General features: G+C 37.6%; 3 protein-coding genes across 3 annotated transcripts in view; 2 read left to right on the top strand and 1 right to left on the bottom strand.

Moving 5' to 3' along the window:
• The window catches only part of LOC120340712 (transmembrane protein 144-like), a 73,757-nt gene that overhangs the window by 38,816 nt on the left and 17,034 nt on the right, over positions 1-17,907 (bottom strand). The gene's annotated exons all lie outside the window — the stretch shown is intronic.
• Positions 194-5,822, top strand: LOC120341654 (cysteine--tRNA ligase, cytoplasmic-like). The gene has a single exon (XM_039410208.2). It carries the CDS (start codon positions 260-262, stop codon positions 2,513-2,515), a length of 2,256 nt encoding a protein of 751 aa, XP_039266142.2. The 5' UTR covers positions 194-259; the 3' UTR covers positions 2,516-5,822.
• LOC120329137 (uncharacterized) lies at positions 5,810-15,455 on the top strand. The gene is made up of 4 exons (XM_039395735.2): positions 5,810-5,927; positions 6,974-7,249; positions 8,328-8,462; positions 10,111-15,455. Exons 2-4 carry the CDS (start codon positions 6,987-6,989, stop codon positions 12,023-12,025), a joined length of 2,313 nt encoding a protein of 770 aa, XP_039251669.2. The 5' UTR covers positions 5,810-5,927; positions 6,974-6,986; the 3' UTR covers positions 12,026-15,455.

Raw genomic sequence — 17,907 nt, forward strand, 5'->3', positions numbered from 1 at the left:
TATTTCAATTTTACTTTTTAAATATTCAATATAGTGTTTTATGACAAACCATTTTTACACAGTAATGTCAGGATGTTGAATGTAACTTGAATCTCAGATATTCTACCTCTTCCTGTTCTCACAAACTATAGTAGCTTATTCTCTCGCAGACCCTTTTTCTGAGTGAAATGTATAGCGTTGTATGGAAAATTAATCTTAATATGTTAAATTTAAAACAGTTTTTAGTGTATTTTTGGGCTATTGCAGTATTGAATGAATAATGGCGGACGGGAGTCAAAGTGATGTCACAGCAAAAGCGAAGAGACAACAGCCTGATTGGTCACCTCCAACTCAAGATGACCAACCCCGATTAAAATTATATAACAGCTTGACACGACGAAAAGAGGTTTTCGTTCCACAGTTTGGAAACCGAGTTCTGTGGTACTGCTGTGGTCCTACTGTTTACGATGCATCTCATATGGGCCATGCTCGTTCATACATTTCGTTCGATATTTTACGTAGAATATTGTCCGACTACTTCGGATACGATGTGTTATATTGCATGAACGTCACGGATATTGATGATAAAATTATAAAACGCGCCAGACAAAATCATTTGTTAAAAGAATACCAACAGAGGGCCACAGAATTGAAAAAAGTAATTGAAGACGCTAAAAATGCTTTAAAAATATACAAATCAAAACTTGATGACACAACCGATCCTGACAAGAAAACTATGCTCATAAAAATAATAGAAACTGCTGGAAAAAGCTTATTACCTGCTGAAGAAAAATCAAAAATAGAGAGCGGCGATACCTCGTCTACAAAACAAGAAATTGAATCGTTAATTCAAGAATGTAAAGATCCTCTTGCTGAATGGCTTGACGCGCAATTTGGTGGTTTCATAACTGACAATTCAATCTTCTCTGAACTACCAAGGTACTGGGAAAAAGAATACTTTAAAGACATGGAGGCCCTCAACGTGGCTCCTGCAGACGTTTTAACCCGCGTTAGCGAATATATTCCGGAAAATATTGAATTTGTTGCGAAAATTATTGAAAACGGTTTCGCCTACGAAGCTAATGGTTCAGTGTATTTCTCTGTGTCAGATTTTGACAACTCTAAAGAACATTTCTACGCGAAATTAGTTCCAGAAGCTTTTGGCGATCAAAAAGCTTTACAAGAAGGCGAAGGAGACTTAAGTTTGTCTTTAGGAGGGAAACGATCACAAAATGATTTTGCGTTATGGAAAGCCTCAAAACCCGGGGAACCTGCATGGGACTCTCCGTGGGGAAAAGGGCGCCCAGGTTGGCATGTCGAATGCTCAGTAATGGCGTCATGCATTCTTGGCGGGTCTATGGACATTCACACAGGAGGAGTTGATTTACGATTCCCGCATCATGACAACGAGTTAGCGCAGTCAGAAGCGTATCATAATAACTCTCACTGGGTGAGATATTTCCTGCACTCAGGGCACTTGACTATACAAGGATGTAAAATGTCAAAATCTTTAAAGAATTTTATTACTATAAAAGATGCGCTGAAGAAAAACACGGCTCGACAACTTCGATTTGCGTTTTTATTGCACTCTTGGAAGGATACGCTCGATTATTCTAGCAATACTATGTCAGACGCCATGCAGTATGAAAAATATCTTAGCGAGTTCTTCTTGAATATTAAAAATATTTTGCGAGGGACTTCGTTTACTGAACCGGAAAATTTTAAAAAGTGGGAGGAGGAGGAGGTCGCATTGAATAAAAATTTTAATCAGCATCAACAGAATGTCCATGCCGCGTTATGCGACAATGTAGACACTCGTACAGCAATGCATTGTATAAAACAACTTGCGACAACGACAAACACGTACATTGCAAAAAAGAGAGAACTAAAAATGGTTCCGGATGGTTGGTTACTGAAAACTATTGCGAAATACGTCACAAAATTGATGAGAATTTTCGGTGCAATTGAAGGTGGTAACGTGGATTCAATCGGATTTCCGTTGGAAACTAGCGGTTCCGCTTCAAGCGATTTAGAAGAAACTGTTATGCCGTATTTAACAGCATTTGCAGATTTTCGCGAAAATGTTCGAAAGATTGCTAGGGAGCATAAAGTCACTGAAGCGTTAAAATTATGCGATCAAGTGCGAGATGATGTTCTTCCAGAACTCGGAGTGAGACTCGAAGATTTAGATAATTCGGAAACAGTTGTGAAACTTGTTGACAGGGAACAACTCATGCGTGAAAAAGAAGAAAAACTGAAGATCGAAGAAATCAAACGTAAGAAAAAGGAAGAGGCTGCAAAGAAAAAGGCTGAACAAGAAGCCGCGAAACTAGCAAAGAGCAAAATTTCTCCGACAGAAATGTTTTTGGGTGAAACAGATAAATATTCTAAATTTGATGAAGATGGCTTTCCATTAGTAACGACCGATGGAAATGAACTCAGTAAAGGTCAGATTAAAAAGTTGAAAAAAGTATACGACACTCAAAAGAAATTGCATGACTCGTATCTTGCGACTCTGCAAAATGGAGCAAAATAGAACTAGAGTGAATCTAATTTGAATAGTAAGTGTGGATATTTTGAAAAGAGCACGCCCCCCCCCCCCCTCTCCCCCCTAATCAGACTGAAACATTTTGAGAAAAAATAGTCCCTCTCCTCCCACTAAACTGTCCCAAATAAATTTGTAGTCTCGTACAGCATACTGGATTTTCAGCAGGGTTCAGTCCGTCCACAACTTTATTCTGAAGTCTTTGCTTCTGATTGAGTGCACTTAGAGCAGATTTTGTCAAAAAAGTGATTCATTTCTACTCCGAATGTCCATGCTCAGGTGCTAGTTATATATTAATATGGTTACTGGTGAATAGCAGTTTATTTTATGCTTACTACTAGAAAAAATTTTCCAAAAAATCCTAGTTTATATATTTGCTGAAATAGCTTGACTTACTAGTTTCAAAATTTTAAAAATGGCAGCGAAACTGTCCATTGTTGATAACAGATTTTGTTTTGAATAGTTATTCTTGAATTGCTAGGTCAAATTTGACCCTTTATATTTCTATCCTCCATTTACTGATATTTATTTATTGTTATGCATTTGAGCTGTATTAATTAGAAACTTGGTGAGTTTATTCGAACTTGCTGAAACTTGATGGGGTGAGACTGCTTGGGTGCCGCACCCCCCTTATTTTCAATTCTAATCCCGCCAAAAATATATTAGATCCTTGCATATCAGTAAAAGTCGCTATGAAAAATTGGCATAATATATTTATCATTCCTTTTTCTATTTCTTGTTAATTTTTAGAAAAATTTAAATCTCATCCTGACATATGTAGTTTACATTTTGCAATTTTTTGTCATCGTATATCTTCCTATAACACAGGGGTTCCCGACCTTTTATGGCTCGTGGCCCACTCCCCCCCCTTTTCCATCATTACAGTTTATAGTGCTATTTTATCGATTGGTAAATCCTGAATCTCATTAGGTTTAAACAATTCATGCTCAACGAAGTGAAATAACCTTAAAGCAATGTAAATGAACAGGAAATTATTGATACAAGATTATTGTAAGGGGAAATCAGTTTTTTTTCCCAGCCTCTTTTCCATCATTACAGTTTATAGTGCTATTTTATCGATTGGTAAATCCTGAATCTCATTAGGTTTAAACAATTCATGCTCAACGAAGTGAAATAACCTTAAAGCAATGTAAATGAACAGGAAATTATTGATACAAGATTATTGTAAGGGGAAATCAGTTTTTTTTCCCAGCCTGGAGGGGGGGGGGGGGCACCAACTGTCTGTGGCCCCAGGTTGGAAACCACTGCTATAACACAAGGCCATAGTAAAATCAATTTAGCTCATGTCACATTTCAAGGTTTTGAAGAATCACATTTTTGGAATAGTTTGGTTCTCACAGCCAAATCTAATAATGGACATAAGGCACCACCTATCAAAAATAAAATAGATACATCTTTAAAACCCAAACCAAAAGACAACCCTTGGTCTATACTAGCAGGAAATCAAAAAGATCATTTCTGACAAATGTGTAATAAGTTACTTTGGGTTTACTGTAGCAATATGTTGTATATTTGTAATCTTTGAATGACAGTGGAATATTGTCTATCATGTTCTTGTGTCCTATTTATCATTTTTCATTTATTTTACGTAAATAGCGTTCTAGAATGGTGTGAGGGGGTTAGGACAGCTGTAGGAATATTTAAAAAAAATTTGAATTAACAGATATTGTAATGTTAAAAATAGTAATTTATTCAGTTTTATCAATTTCAAATCTTTCTTAGTTACATATTTCATAGTTTGTGTATACAATATTTATGTACTGACTAGAACAGGAGTCAGCAGTCTTTTGTCGCTCGCAAAATTAAGGGTTGCAAGTCTTGGTGTGCCGCACATATTTTTTAGAATGTTAAAAATCGAACAGATGGCTATTGAATCATAATTTTTCCACACCGATTAAAAAATTACAAATGACATTTAATGTAATACTGTCTTGATTCGCATCACGTTTGATAGCTTTTCGACATCGTCGCCCACCTCTGGGCTAGAATATCAATTCATTGCCTGGGCATTTCAAACCGAATCAAACAGTACATTTTACTAATCGGCGGAAATTTCATTTTACTGGATCTCAAGACCATTATTGCTTGAATATAATAATTATGCTGCCAAATGCATCAATGAAAATTTTCATAATTTGATTGTTTCGTTATTTTGCAGATTCATGATAGATTTCCCGCATTTATTAATAATGATAAGTTTGAATGTTCTATGTAATTCAAGATTCTTGTTGCATACTAGCACAAATGTATTTATGTAATATCACGTCTGGTGTCAGGCCTATGTCGATCGGAATAATCTGAGGAGACCAAACAAAACATTACAGAAATATATTTGTTTTTACTGGAAAGCAATACTAAATTACTAACCATATACCAATTACGCTGCAAAATGCATCCATAAAAATTTGAACATTTTGATTCAGAGTCAAGTTGAACTTGCGAACATACATATTTTATCTATGGCCATACTTAGCTGAACATTGTTTTCCATAATTGATTTGACATAATAGTTTAGCCTCAGGCCATGACTGGCTGCAAATTTTCTTTTTACATTTAAGTTTCATTATCATTGATCTGAGCATTGTACAGTTATATTTAGCATATATATGAGAAGCAGTGACACCCATATCTGGTTAGTTAAGTATTCTAGGTTTTGATGTAATAAGGTATTCAGTCGAGGGACCTAACCGAAAACGCTGAATTTGTGGAAATTTTGCTAAATTGTTTTGTAGAAATGAGAAAAATGTATATTTTTGAATTCCAAACTATTTTTATTGAAATAATTTGGTGAATATAAGTTCAAAGTATGGTTAGATAGCTTCTTAAAGAGCTCTTATTTTTTGCAATATTCCCAAATAAATTTTGCATTTTTGTTTGTTTAAATTTACATTTGCCGACTTGTATTAAAACCCTCTCGTTGGGTTTTAGTGTTGCCTCAATGCCATATAGTATTTTTATTCCACATTCTATATTTACAGTATGATAAACTGTCTCCTCGTTAAATATGGCCCAATTTAGAAAACTGTATGTTCAATATTTAAGAGTATTTCGTGAAATTTAACAAAATGCAAAAACTGTCCAAAATACATAGTTATTTAAAATATTCAAATTTGAATTACCGTAGATTGAATTCATGTTTTCAAAATCGAGAATACCACACTATCCAGATATGGACCTGAAGTGTAAACTTACTATACCTTATTGTGGTGTTACATTAACTATTATATGCTTTGCTTAGTAATTGCTAACAATATGGAATGCTCTATTTTCATTGTAGGTGCCATAGGCTAACTGCCTTATATTCAGCATAGGTTTTAAGTATTTTATGGATATTTGAAGAGGAGTACTAAAAGGTAGAAGAGATAATAAAGGTGTTCAACAGGTATGGAATTAGTTTTTATATATATACCTCCATTTTCTGCTCCAAACAAGGCTTTTCACAAGCTCCACACTGTTATATGAGTGGCCACCTCATCTTTACATACCCATCCCACAGGAGAGGAAAGCCGATAAGCGACTCAATTAATCACATGGCAACCCACGACCTTATGTCTGGTTATCAGTTCATGTCAGGTGTGATAAGCCTAACACAGAAATAAACAAGTAACGTAAACTAAGAATTGTAAAGCAGCACGAACCAAAGAACGAGAATATCGGTCGGAGACCGAAGACTTATCGATCTTAGATCGGTAATTAGTTAATAACTCGCTAATTATACGACATAATCAACCCAAAATCTATAGGCTTCTGGTCCGAGGTAAGATGCATGCACATGCAAAATTTGGAGCAGATTCAACCACGCGTTCGCGAGATATCGCGTTCATCTAACAGACACACACACAGACAGACATACATACAAACAGACAAATACCTATCAATATACTTACCGATCTTAAGATCGATAAGTAATGACTTTCAAATCAAAACACCGTGTTATTAAAGGACGAACAGCATGCGTCTGCAGGGTCAAATGTCGTGACTGTTAGATGAGTTGGTAGATTTTAAGACACAAATCATCACAATGCATATGAGATTCAGAAAGTTATCTGTTGCAGATGCTTAGATTTGATGGTGGAGGAAAATGTAGTCGACTCCAGCAATCCTCTCGCCAGTAATTATCCTCACTTGAGATTCGAACCTGCAAACCCACACAGGGTAATCGGAAGTGTGGTGTTGAGCGTATTCCTAACGCTAAGCACGATTCGTCACACTGCCGAGCTCAATTGGGTAGGCAATACCAATCCTGTCCTACCAAAAACAATAATTCCTCACATATCGTTAGATTTTGGTAGCCGTTCGCACCGGGCCATCTTTGATGTATAAATATGGACAGTATTTGAAAAAGTGGTCTGAATATAGCATTGTTTTCAGATTTTAATTTGTTCAACATGAGTTTGAAGAAAATTCATTTTATTTCGAATTTTGCAGATCAAAAAAAAAAATGGGCAAAACAGTTTTGAAACTTATTCGTCGCATAAATGACAAAGTATCGAGGAAAAAAATTCTCTCAAAAGTGAAGAAAGAACCAAAGCGTAAAAACAGACTCAAACCACCTCCAGAGGTGACTAAAAAGAAACTCCAGCCACCACTGGAAGGTTGGAAAAGAAAAAAGATCATTAAACTCTTCGAACAAGGGTTGAATGTCGTCGCGATCGCTAGAAGACTGGAAATTGCAAACTCATGCGCCAGTAGGATTTTGAAAAAGTATGTATTAATAATTTTTTTGTATAATTTTTCATCAGATTCAGATATTTATTTTCGTCGTGCAACAGACATCACTAAAATTGGATGAATTCATCAAAAAAACGTACAATGTTTCAACTGCAATGGACGAGAGGTTGCGAAAAGATTATCAAAGTCGTCGAGTCAGCGATACTATTTTCCAGTAGCATATGAAGATGCACTACACCACTGAGCCCATGTAAACCACCCATAAAAACCGCTACCACATTTATAAGAAGTTGGGGTAGATCAGGGGTTCCCAAACCAGGGGTCGCGACCCCAAGTTGGGTCAGAGTGATGAGTAGGTAGGGTCACAAACAGGTCATGGGGTCGGTGGGGTGGCTGAGGTATGGTAGAGGATGGATGTACAAAACATCTAAGATTCGACAAACCATGTTAAATTTAGCAGTTTGTACCGTGACTTACTGTAAAACAAGCCCATAGGCATCGCTCTCTATGCTTATGCTATAGAAAATGTAGGTGCTTATTGTGACATTACTGTTTGGTTTCAGCCTATTTTACTTAATACCACCACATGGCCAAACTCAAAAGCTCCGTGAAAAAAGCTCCAAAGTTTCATGAGAAATATATATATTGACCTGGGTCGCACTGGACACTTGAAAGTTGTCTTCGAGGTCGCCCTGGGGTAGACTCTAACCCAGTGGTTCTCAAACTGTTTGATAAATTTTGCATAATGGTCTCCTCACAAATTTTCTGATGACTTGTGGTCGACTAAAGAATTGAAATCAAATAGCAATGCAACCGGTATCAGACATTCATTTATTGTAGAGTCATTGTACAGTTCAATGGGCGTAATTGCTAAGCTTCCAGTAGTTTCTTTCGTTTTGAGTTCAGATTTGGACATTGCAACTCTCCTATTATGTCTCATTCACTCATTTCAATTCTGTTCTGGAAATTTGTTTTATTAGCGAGTAGCAGAGCAATTCATGTTTTCAGCTTCTTTCTTGTGGAAAACTGAGTATTTTTCCTGTGTAAATGTTAAAATTTCTATCTTCACTTCACTTCGAATGCTCTAAGCGCAATTTCTTATATTTTTCAGGTATCGCGAGACCGGGAGTCTTCAGCCAGGCGTTGCGGGAGCAGTAAGTAAAGTTTACACTCCTGAGATTGTGAAGAAAATTATTGAATTGAAACGAGAGAACCCAAACATATACGCATGGGAGATTCGAGACAGGTACGTATACAGTTTTCGGTGGAACTTTGGTATGCGATCTTAGAAGTTGTGGGATCTTAGTGATTTTCGTATTTTCGTAACCAGGGTTAAGAGCTCTAATTGAAAATTGACTAGAATTGACTAAATTATCAGGTATTCGAAAATGCCCAGCCCTGATAAAGTGCGTTCGGGTGGTTATGATTAATTTTGAAGTGGTCTAAATATTCACTATTTTGGCATAATGATGTTAGGGTTAAGGTCATGGCATTGTATGAGAATGTCTTTATGAGATTACACGCCTGCCAAAGTGGCATCACAATTGGAATTAACTATATATAATTAACCACAATTGATGTCACTTTGGTATGTGATTGAGATCACATCGAGCAGTGAGATTCGCATACGAAAGCGGCTCGCATTTGAAGAGTAAATCCTTGCCCTAGTTAAACTCTGTATCAAAGGCAAATGATGATCAGGATACCCCCGTCATAAGTGATTTGATGATAAACAGTCTCTTCACAAGCTGATGCCTTTGTTACAATGTTGGGAAATTGATGCCGACCCACTTATTGATGATTGCACACAAATATTATGACTATTTTGTTCGTAGTAAAGCAAACTTTAAAAAGATAATGGTACAAGTTACCCTGCCGGTACTCCCGAAGTATATGAACCAAGATGGCAGACACTGGATCGTAGCATGTGTACCAGGTTAGGGTTAGGATATAAATTTGTTAGGCCACAATTTTATTCCAATTTCCCTTATTTTTAGTTCGGGAGTTCCGGGGACTAGCCAAGTGACTCCCGTAGTATGTGAACCAAGATGGCGGACACCTGCACATGGTATGAGTACCAGGCCATGATTTTATTCCAATTTTCTTTATTTTAGTTCTATTACGAGTTCAGGGACTAGCTAAGTGACTCCCGTAGTATTTGTACCTGAAATTATGGCCTGACCCTAACCTGGTACACATACTACGTTCTGGTGTCCGCCATCTTGGTTTAAATACTTGGGAAGTACCCAATTGCTTATACCAGCGGTTTCCCAACCAGGGGCCTATGGCTCCCTCACAATCAGTACCAGTTAGGAATGCAATTGAGATCTTGTCACTCCAAGTGAGATTGTATACCGAAGTGGCAGTTTTCTAATAAATTCTGAAATAATTACTTAGAAAAAAAATTTTCTTGGTCCGGCATGGGGACACTAACATGATCCAACATGCTTTAACCACAAGTCAAGTCAAGTTTATTTTTTCCAAACATCAAAAAAAATATCACAAGCACAAATTACGAGAAAACGATCATTCACACATTTGTACTGGGGAAGGGAAGTTGCAAGAAACCTATCAAGCAGCGACAAACAAGGCTTAAATATCTAACGGCTTCCTCCACCACCGAGTCCATGCTTCCGAAAACAAACAATATAACTAATTCCATACCCGACTTGGAATGGTAACCGGACGAGAGGCCGTGGTTCGGCATATGGATAAGCCGTCTTATCGGCTTTCCTCTCCCCCGGGATAAATATGTAAATCCTAAATCCTAAAAGTTAGAATTCTAGAGTTTTGAAACTATTGATATTGACGCTGAGTATCGTATGAAATATCTAACTAACACCGCTTACCAGAGATTATTTAATAGAGGCCGCTAAATATTCTATTTTTCACAGGTTGATAGAGAAGCCTCCAGCCTCTTGTATATCATCGATAAATCGGATACTACGGCTGCACCGATCAGAGTGGAAACCGGAAGTGAGAGTTGTGAGACGGAGATATAAGAAACCAACGGCACTGACGCCGGAAGTAATCGCAAAAATAATGGAATATAAAACTGAATCTCCTCTGACTGTCGTTCGAAAAATTCGAGAACGTTTGTTAGCTGAAGGCATTTGTAACGACGATACTTTACCGAGTATTACTACTATACGGAGATACTTAAGAAAATCAAACATTTCGTTACGTCAAATTCTAAATCGAACCAGATCAGACGCTACTCTTGAATCTGATGTTCTATCTTCCACTGAAGCGGATTACGAAGAAGATATGCCACCTAGTGGATTTAGGATAAGTGAAATAGATCACGAAGATGATACACCACCTAGTGGACTAGAGATACCTTCACTTCTACGTCGAGAAAATTTAACGACAAATCCAACAGCGCTGTATGAGGTACGGGTACTAGAGCCAAACGCAACTGACGCTAAGCCAGAAAATAGCTTAGTATCGTTAAATCGGATACGAAGGCTTCACCAATCAGAGAAAGAGCCTGAAAAAGGAGTTTCTAGAAGAAGTTATAAGAAACCAGCAGAATTAACGCCGGAAGTAACTGCAAAAATAATGGAATATAAAACTGACACTTCTTTAATTGCCGTGCGAAAGATAAGGGAGCGTTTGTTCAATGAAGGGGTGTGTAACGACGATAATTTACCGAGTATTACTACAATACGACGATACTTGCAAAATTTGTACATTTCGTTGCGTCATATTTCTAATCGAACCAGATCAGACGCTACTATTGAATCTGATGTTCTATTTTCTGCGGAAACGGATTACGAAAGCGGTATGCCACATAGTAGACTTAGGATAACGGAAATCAGTTACGAAGACGATATGCCACCTAGCGAGTGTCAGGAAAATTTACCGACAGATCCAACTGCATTGTATGAAATTCAGATTCCAGAGCAAAGCGCAACCGACTCTAATCCAGAAAAATCAGAATCTGAAATCGATGCACCATTTAGTGGCCATGACATACCGAAGAAAAATGTCACACCTGAAAAACGACGAAAAATTAAGATTAATCCACCAAAACGTAAAACTACAGTCAGCAAAGACTTTGTACAGAATAAACAATCAGAATCTGGTATTGATTTACCTTGTCAAAGCGACACGACTTTACCGCCCAAAAAGCGGAAGGCAAACAGGGTTCCTCATACTACTGATGTCTTCCCTTTTGGGGAACAGACTATAAATGTCTCTATTTTCAAAGACTTTCCTCAGTTATGGGGATCTGGAGACTTGATTGACTATTCTCAGAAGCGAAATTCTCTGAAACGTAAAGTACCAATGCAGTGCTTAACTGGGCAAATCCCTGAAAGTGGGGATTCTGTCGATTCAAATGCAAATAGGTTGTACAAAAAGTCTCGATCAGGGGACAATTCTCCTTTCAGAAATTTTAATGAATTGGAAGTCGCTGAGCCGTGCAAGGTCGTCAGGTTAAATGAAATTAATAATTATTCGTGTTTGAACTCGCAGAATCAAATGAACCGTATCGTCTACTCCTCTAGCAGAATAAATGGGCCTAATTTCAATGAATCAGATTCTGGCTGCGCTACCTCGTCTTGGTCTATTGAACAAGACTCCGCCCACATTGAGGAAGAATCGATTCAACCAAATTTTGATTGTAAAATTGATAAATCGTCGCCGTCTTGGGAAGAAAAAAGCCTTGAGCAATTTATATCGACTCCAACCACTACCGATAAACTCAAACCACCACCTCTTGTGAATTGTTTCGAAAAACCTCCGAGGCCGATGCGACATCGGCATGTTAAATTTGAACTTCCAATGGAATTGCTCTCAAGCTAACGTTGGTGGGGAGAGAGCCCGAAAAAATTGAGCTCAATTATCGTTGATTGAAAAAGGTGTCGCCTTCGACACAATTAAAATTTCAGATTTATGCAAAGAAATTGAAATACTTGCAAAATAAATTATCTTAGAACAGTGCTTCCCAAACCGCGGGCAGTGGGCCATTCACGGCGAGCGTGAATTGATTTAATATGGTCCACCAAAGATACCCTCAATTGTTATGTCATTATCACAGTTTATCAAGCATGTGTATATTTGTAACAATTCACTTATACCGATATCTTAATTATGCGTAACGGTATCGATCGGCCCCTTGAGGGCACTTTTCTGGCCTGCGAATATCCTTCTAAATTTGGCCCCCCAAGTTAAATAACATTGGGAACTACTGCCTTAAAATATTTGAAATTGATTTTTTTAATATTTGGGCAATGTAGAATGATTTACTATTCTAGGATACTCAAATTGAATCCAAATACCGAATCCTTTTCTATTTTTATACTTAGATATTTAAATAGTGGGAAATTCCCACCAAATTGCTGGGTTAAAATTGTAAATGTATTATTGTCTTCTTTTTTAATTGGAATTGTCCTGAGCATTGGATTTTATTTGACACGAACCGGTATTTTACAGGCCAATGGCGCTCCAGTAGTATATGCACCAAGATGGCAGACACGGGAACGTGCATGTGTACCAGGTTGAGGTTAGGCCATAATTTTGTTCCGATTTTTCGGGGACAAGCCAAGTGACTCTCGTAGTATTTGTACCTAAATTTATGGCCTCACTATAACCTGGTACACATACGACGTTTCGGTGTCCTGGTGCACGTACTTCTGGAGTACCATGAAATTTAATAAGGCGGAAACTGAATCCAATTATTGGATTATTTGGGACTTGACCGAAATATTTCTGGTTCAGCGTTGCTTTCCAACCTTTTTCACTTTGCACCCATTTTTTTTGCCCAACCCACAATAAGATTGTGGTTGACATATGCGAAAAGAAACAATGTATCCTCATGCAATTTATCATTAATGCGAAACTTTAGCTTGCATACTGGATATTTTATGATCAGGTCGAGACAATCTCACGAGCAACATAGTATTTAAACTCAACACATTGCGTTTTGGCTCGAAGTCGAGTCAATGTTGTGACCCAGTGGTTGTGAAGCACTGGCCTATGAGCATGTTTTTGGAACTAAGATATGCTCTCTGTGAATGCTGTGATGCCCATATAGTTGGGTCTAATCCAGACATGGCCAAAGTACGGCCCGCGGGCCAAATGCGGCCCCTCTGGTAATTCAATCTGGCCCGCCTGATGCTGCCACAACCAGACTGTGAAACCAAATTTTTATGTTTCAGCTCAAAATAGCTCAAGGAATTTGTTGAGATTGTGGTTAAATTTAGTTTTAGCACGAGGCTTATTGTTTTCCAACTTTGCTTTATAACACTGTAAATATTGTTCATAAAATGGAACTTTTTTTACGTCACACTTAATGGCCCACCAGACCACCTCTGGTCTAAGGCCATCATGCCATGCCCCAGGTGTTTGCTAAACATTCAAATTTTTTAATTTTTTCAAATATTTTTTGCAATTGAATTGTGACGAAAGGAATTGCGTTAGACACAATCAATTTTTTTTTGCATTGTGACATGGTTCATCTGTTCAAATATGGCCAGGGGAGGACATAAGGGGCAGTAGCCAAAAGAGCTTGATCTTTATACATTGTAGAGGGGCGAGTATGTTGCTTGGTTTGATTCAATAATAATAGAAACACTCTTATATTTGACCTTGTGTATAACAATGTCTATAATTTATTTATTTTCCCGAATTATGAAGTTAGATATAAGGGGCATCATTATCAGAAACTCGCCCAGGCAGCAGAAGAGTTTCACATGCCGCTGAATGTGGCCATCTATATTTTACAGTTACTTATATTTTCAGTTCTGTGTCAATCAAAACAATAGAATTATTGTTTGAATATGGTGTTTTTACATTATTTGGTTATAAATTATAATTTTGATTTAATATATAAGATTGAAAAATTATGGAAGTGTACATTTTGTTTATGTGAAGCTGACAGATTTTGAAAATATTCGATTTTTTATGATGAAGTCATGACATTCGAAAATGAAATTTTATTTGATCGAAACGACATTTGTGCCAAACACAATGAAAAATTATGGAAGTGTACACTTTGTTTATGTGAAGCTGACAGATTTTGAAAATCTTCGTTTTTTTTATGATGAAGTCATGGCATTCAAAAATGATTTTTTATTTGATCAAAGCGACATTTGTTCCTAACGACAACCCCTCTCTATCTGCATTTGAATTAATGAATCATGGGGTTTATTAAAATAGAGAGTTAATAAATGCAGGTTGAAATGGAGGTTAAAACAGTCGCTTTGGACTGAGAATTATTGCAATGGTATATGTACTGTAATTTCAGTCATGTGTTATGTTAAGGTTCCCTTATTTTTGCAGACAATGTTCGATCATTGCTCATTGTTTGATTTTATTTAGAATTAAATCCAGAATGCACTGAATCGTTCAAGAAAGCAATCGCTTCAACAATCGAATCCCTCGAGCGTTTGATAACAAAATTAATACCTACAAATCATATAGTCCAGTGATTCCCGAACTGCGCATAACGATTTGATATTCCCGCCTAATTCAAGTGAAATAGTTTAACTGTATGTTTTTGCGATCTAGATACCGTCAATTGTTATGTCATCATCCCAGTTTAAGCACTGTATAATCGTAACAATTTAATCATACCATTATCCTAATTATATGTACAGGTTTTAACCCCCTTACGGGTGCTTCCCCCTTTCCCGGCCTGCAAATATCCTTTCGCTTCTAATTTTGGCCCCTCGGTCAATCAACTTTGATTTTTTTCAAATTCTGGTTTAAACCAACCGATTTTCTTAGATTATTTTATATCAGGAGTTTTCATTTGGGGCCCTTGGTCCCCCGAGGGGGGCATGGAGCAGATGGAAGAGTCCCACAATGCTAGACGCAAAACTGATTTTTCTACTTTTTCTTTACAAGAAAACTTTCTTCCTAGTTTCATTGCTTGATAAGGTTATTTCACTTCATTGAGCATGAATTGTTGGAGCATAATGGGATTTGGAATCTATGAATCATATAAATACCACTATAATGATAAACAGGGCCTATAAGGTTGGGAACCACTGTTTTATATTATAATTCAGAGCCGGAATTTTGTTTTTCCTATCATCCGAGTCAATGCACTTGACTAGGTCTTTTCACCATAATGTCTCTCCCCCAGGGCCATGATAGACTTGAACTACCATTTTTCTTTCTTGTTATTTTATAAATGTTAGTTGTTTTATCATGCCAAACATTTTTTTTCGTTATTGTGTTATGTTTTTCCGTTGAATGTGAATAATAAAATTGGTTTATTCGGAGTTAACAGGTTGGGAGTCTGTATCTTCCAGGGGGGCTTGCAGATGGCATTTGCCTTTGATAATGTTAAGGATGGCACCCTATATCATAACAGTACAGTTGACTTATAAGTAGGGCTGGGCATTTCGAATCGAATAGTAAATTATTCGAATAGGTTGAGAGCAAATTTTCGAATTGCCGCCATCTTGTTTTACTCTTCCGATGGTGGAAGTAAATTTTGCAATTTTTTTTTCATGGAAGCCATATTTTTTCAACACAATTCTGACTTATGACTCTTTTCTGTATTGAGGTATTGATGAAAACGTGTTTTTTTATCGTCAGGAATGTATTCTATGTTTCCAGTAATTTATGTGTCTGGAGGACCTAAAATAATAAGAAAGTACATACAATTTCATACTTTTCAAGTATTCGAGATTCGATTCTGAAATCATTAGGTATTCGAAAATGCCCAGCCCTACTTATAAGGCATGGGTTCTCATCTGAGGGCCGCAGAGCAATTGGAGGAGGCCATACAGCTGACCGCAAAACTGATTCTACTCTCACTTCACAAGAAAACTCACAGCTCATTGCTCGATAAGCTTATTTCACAGGGTGTTTTTACTTTGTTGATCACGAATTGTTTCAACATAATGGGATTTGGAATCTACCAATCAAAACAACTCTCTAAATACCACTGGAATCACAAACAGGGAGGCCATGGGTGCTAAAAATCCCCCAGAACCCATAAAAGGTTTGAAACTATTGTTATAAGGGATTCCTAAACCACGAAATGAGCAAAACTGTAGGGAAGAAGTGAATAAAGCAAGAGTTGGTGTTTATTAAAAGGCTTTCACAATCAATATTCTGGCTTAGACAGAAGAAACCTACAGATATGTTGGCGTAGAGAAGCCAACAAGGAAGCTGCTTTAATTGCCAAAGCCATGTCTATTCGGCATAATTATTAGGACATTTGAACTTGGCAGTTTTAGGTTCCCAGAACGCTGGAGGCATGGTCTGTCATGTTTCTATATATATTTGAACTGGCGTCATCATTTTAACTCATTTGTGGGGTGCTCCTCAAGTATTTGTACCAAGATGACGCACAGCCTGAACCACCCTAACCTGGTACTATGTTCAGGTTACGCACCATCTTGGTACGAATACCTCAGGAGACACCCATTGTGGAGTCCATAGATTGTAGTCAGTGAAGGACAATGCCCATTCAAATTCTTTTCCATTTGCCACTTTGCAGATAAATTCACATGCCTTTTTTAACACCAATTTGCTCTATTCTTGAACGATATACTGAAAACTGGATGTTTTCTGACTTAATATCAATAATCCTTTGCCAGACGAACCAACCTGACCAGTGATAGGAACAGGTTCTTTTATGTATCGAACTCACTAACAGCAGATATCCTCATTTTAGAAAAGATTCACGTCACTAAGTGAGCTTCATCAACATGGTTCCCTTTACATAAATCTAATACATGCATCCAAACGGCAAATATATTGCTAGTCGTCAGATGCTATGACAGTGGTTTCCAACTTTTTATGGCCAGTGGCGCAGCCAGGGGGGTGGTTTTGCGGATCGACCCCCCCCCCCCTTTTGACATGTAAAAAAAATAAAATCATTTTTCTGTGTCATAGATAGCAGTTTTCCGTAGCTTAAAATGCTTTTTAGACCTCCAAGACTAAAAAAACATGCGTATTCCAGCGTTTGATCAGACCCGCTAGGTATTTCGATCTACCGCCCCCCCCCCCCCCATTCCAAAGTTTCTGGCTACGCCCCTGGAGTGGTCCTCTTCCGGAGGCTTTCAGCACTCAAGGCACATTGGCACTCTGTTTATTGTTACAGCAGACTTATGATTATGAATCCTATGATGTTCCAACAATTCATGCTCAACATCAAGGCACATTGGCACTCTGTTTATTGTTACAGCAGACTTATGATTAAGAATCCAACGATGTTCCAACAATTCATGCTCAACATAAGGAAAGATGAATTGTGAATTAACCTTATCAGGCAATAAACTGGGAATTTTCTTGTAAAGTAAGAGTAAAATCAGTTTCGCGTCTAGCATTGTGGCTCCCTCCAACTACTCAGAAGGAAAAGTCTAAAAGAAGAAAGGGTCGCTGATTATCACGACATATCGTTAACGCTGTACTTCACACTTACATTGCCCGCTAGTCAGGGTGGGCTAAATGTTTTGGCCCCTTGCCCAACCCCTCTTTACTAACCACTGATTATTAACCGTCCTATCGCTCCAACCTTACGATACAAAAACAAAATCAATGCAAACAGGAAAGTTGCGGTTGCGCTGATTATTTGGTTTCTGCGAGACTAACTACTTATCCTTCTTCCATGCTTTTGTGTCGGCGGATCCATATGCATATAATGCAAGTATGCTGTAGCAAGAGTAGAGATAACAATCCTAAGTAATTCAAGAGTCTTTCTGCACACTAACACAAATATATTT

This window comes from Styela clava, chromosome 14, assembly GCF_964204865.1.
Source record: "Styela clava chromosome 14, kaStyClav1.hap1.2, whole genome shotgun sequence".
In the NCBI taxonomy this organism is placed as follows: Eukaryota; Metazoa; Chordata; class Ascidiacea; order Stolidobranchia; family Styelidae; genus Styela; species Styela clava.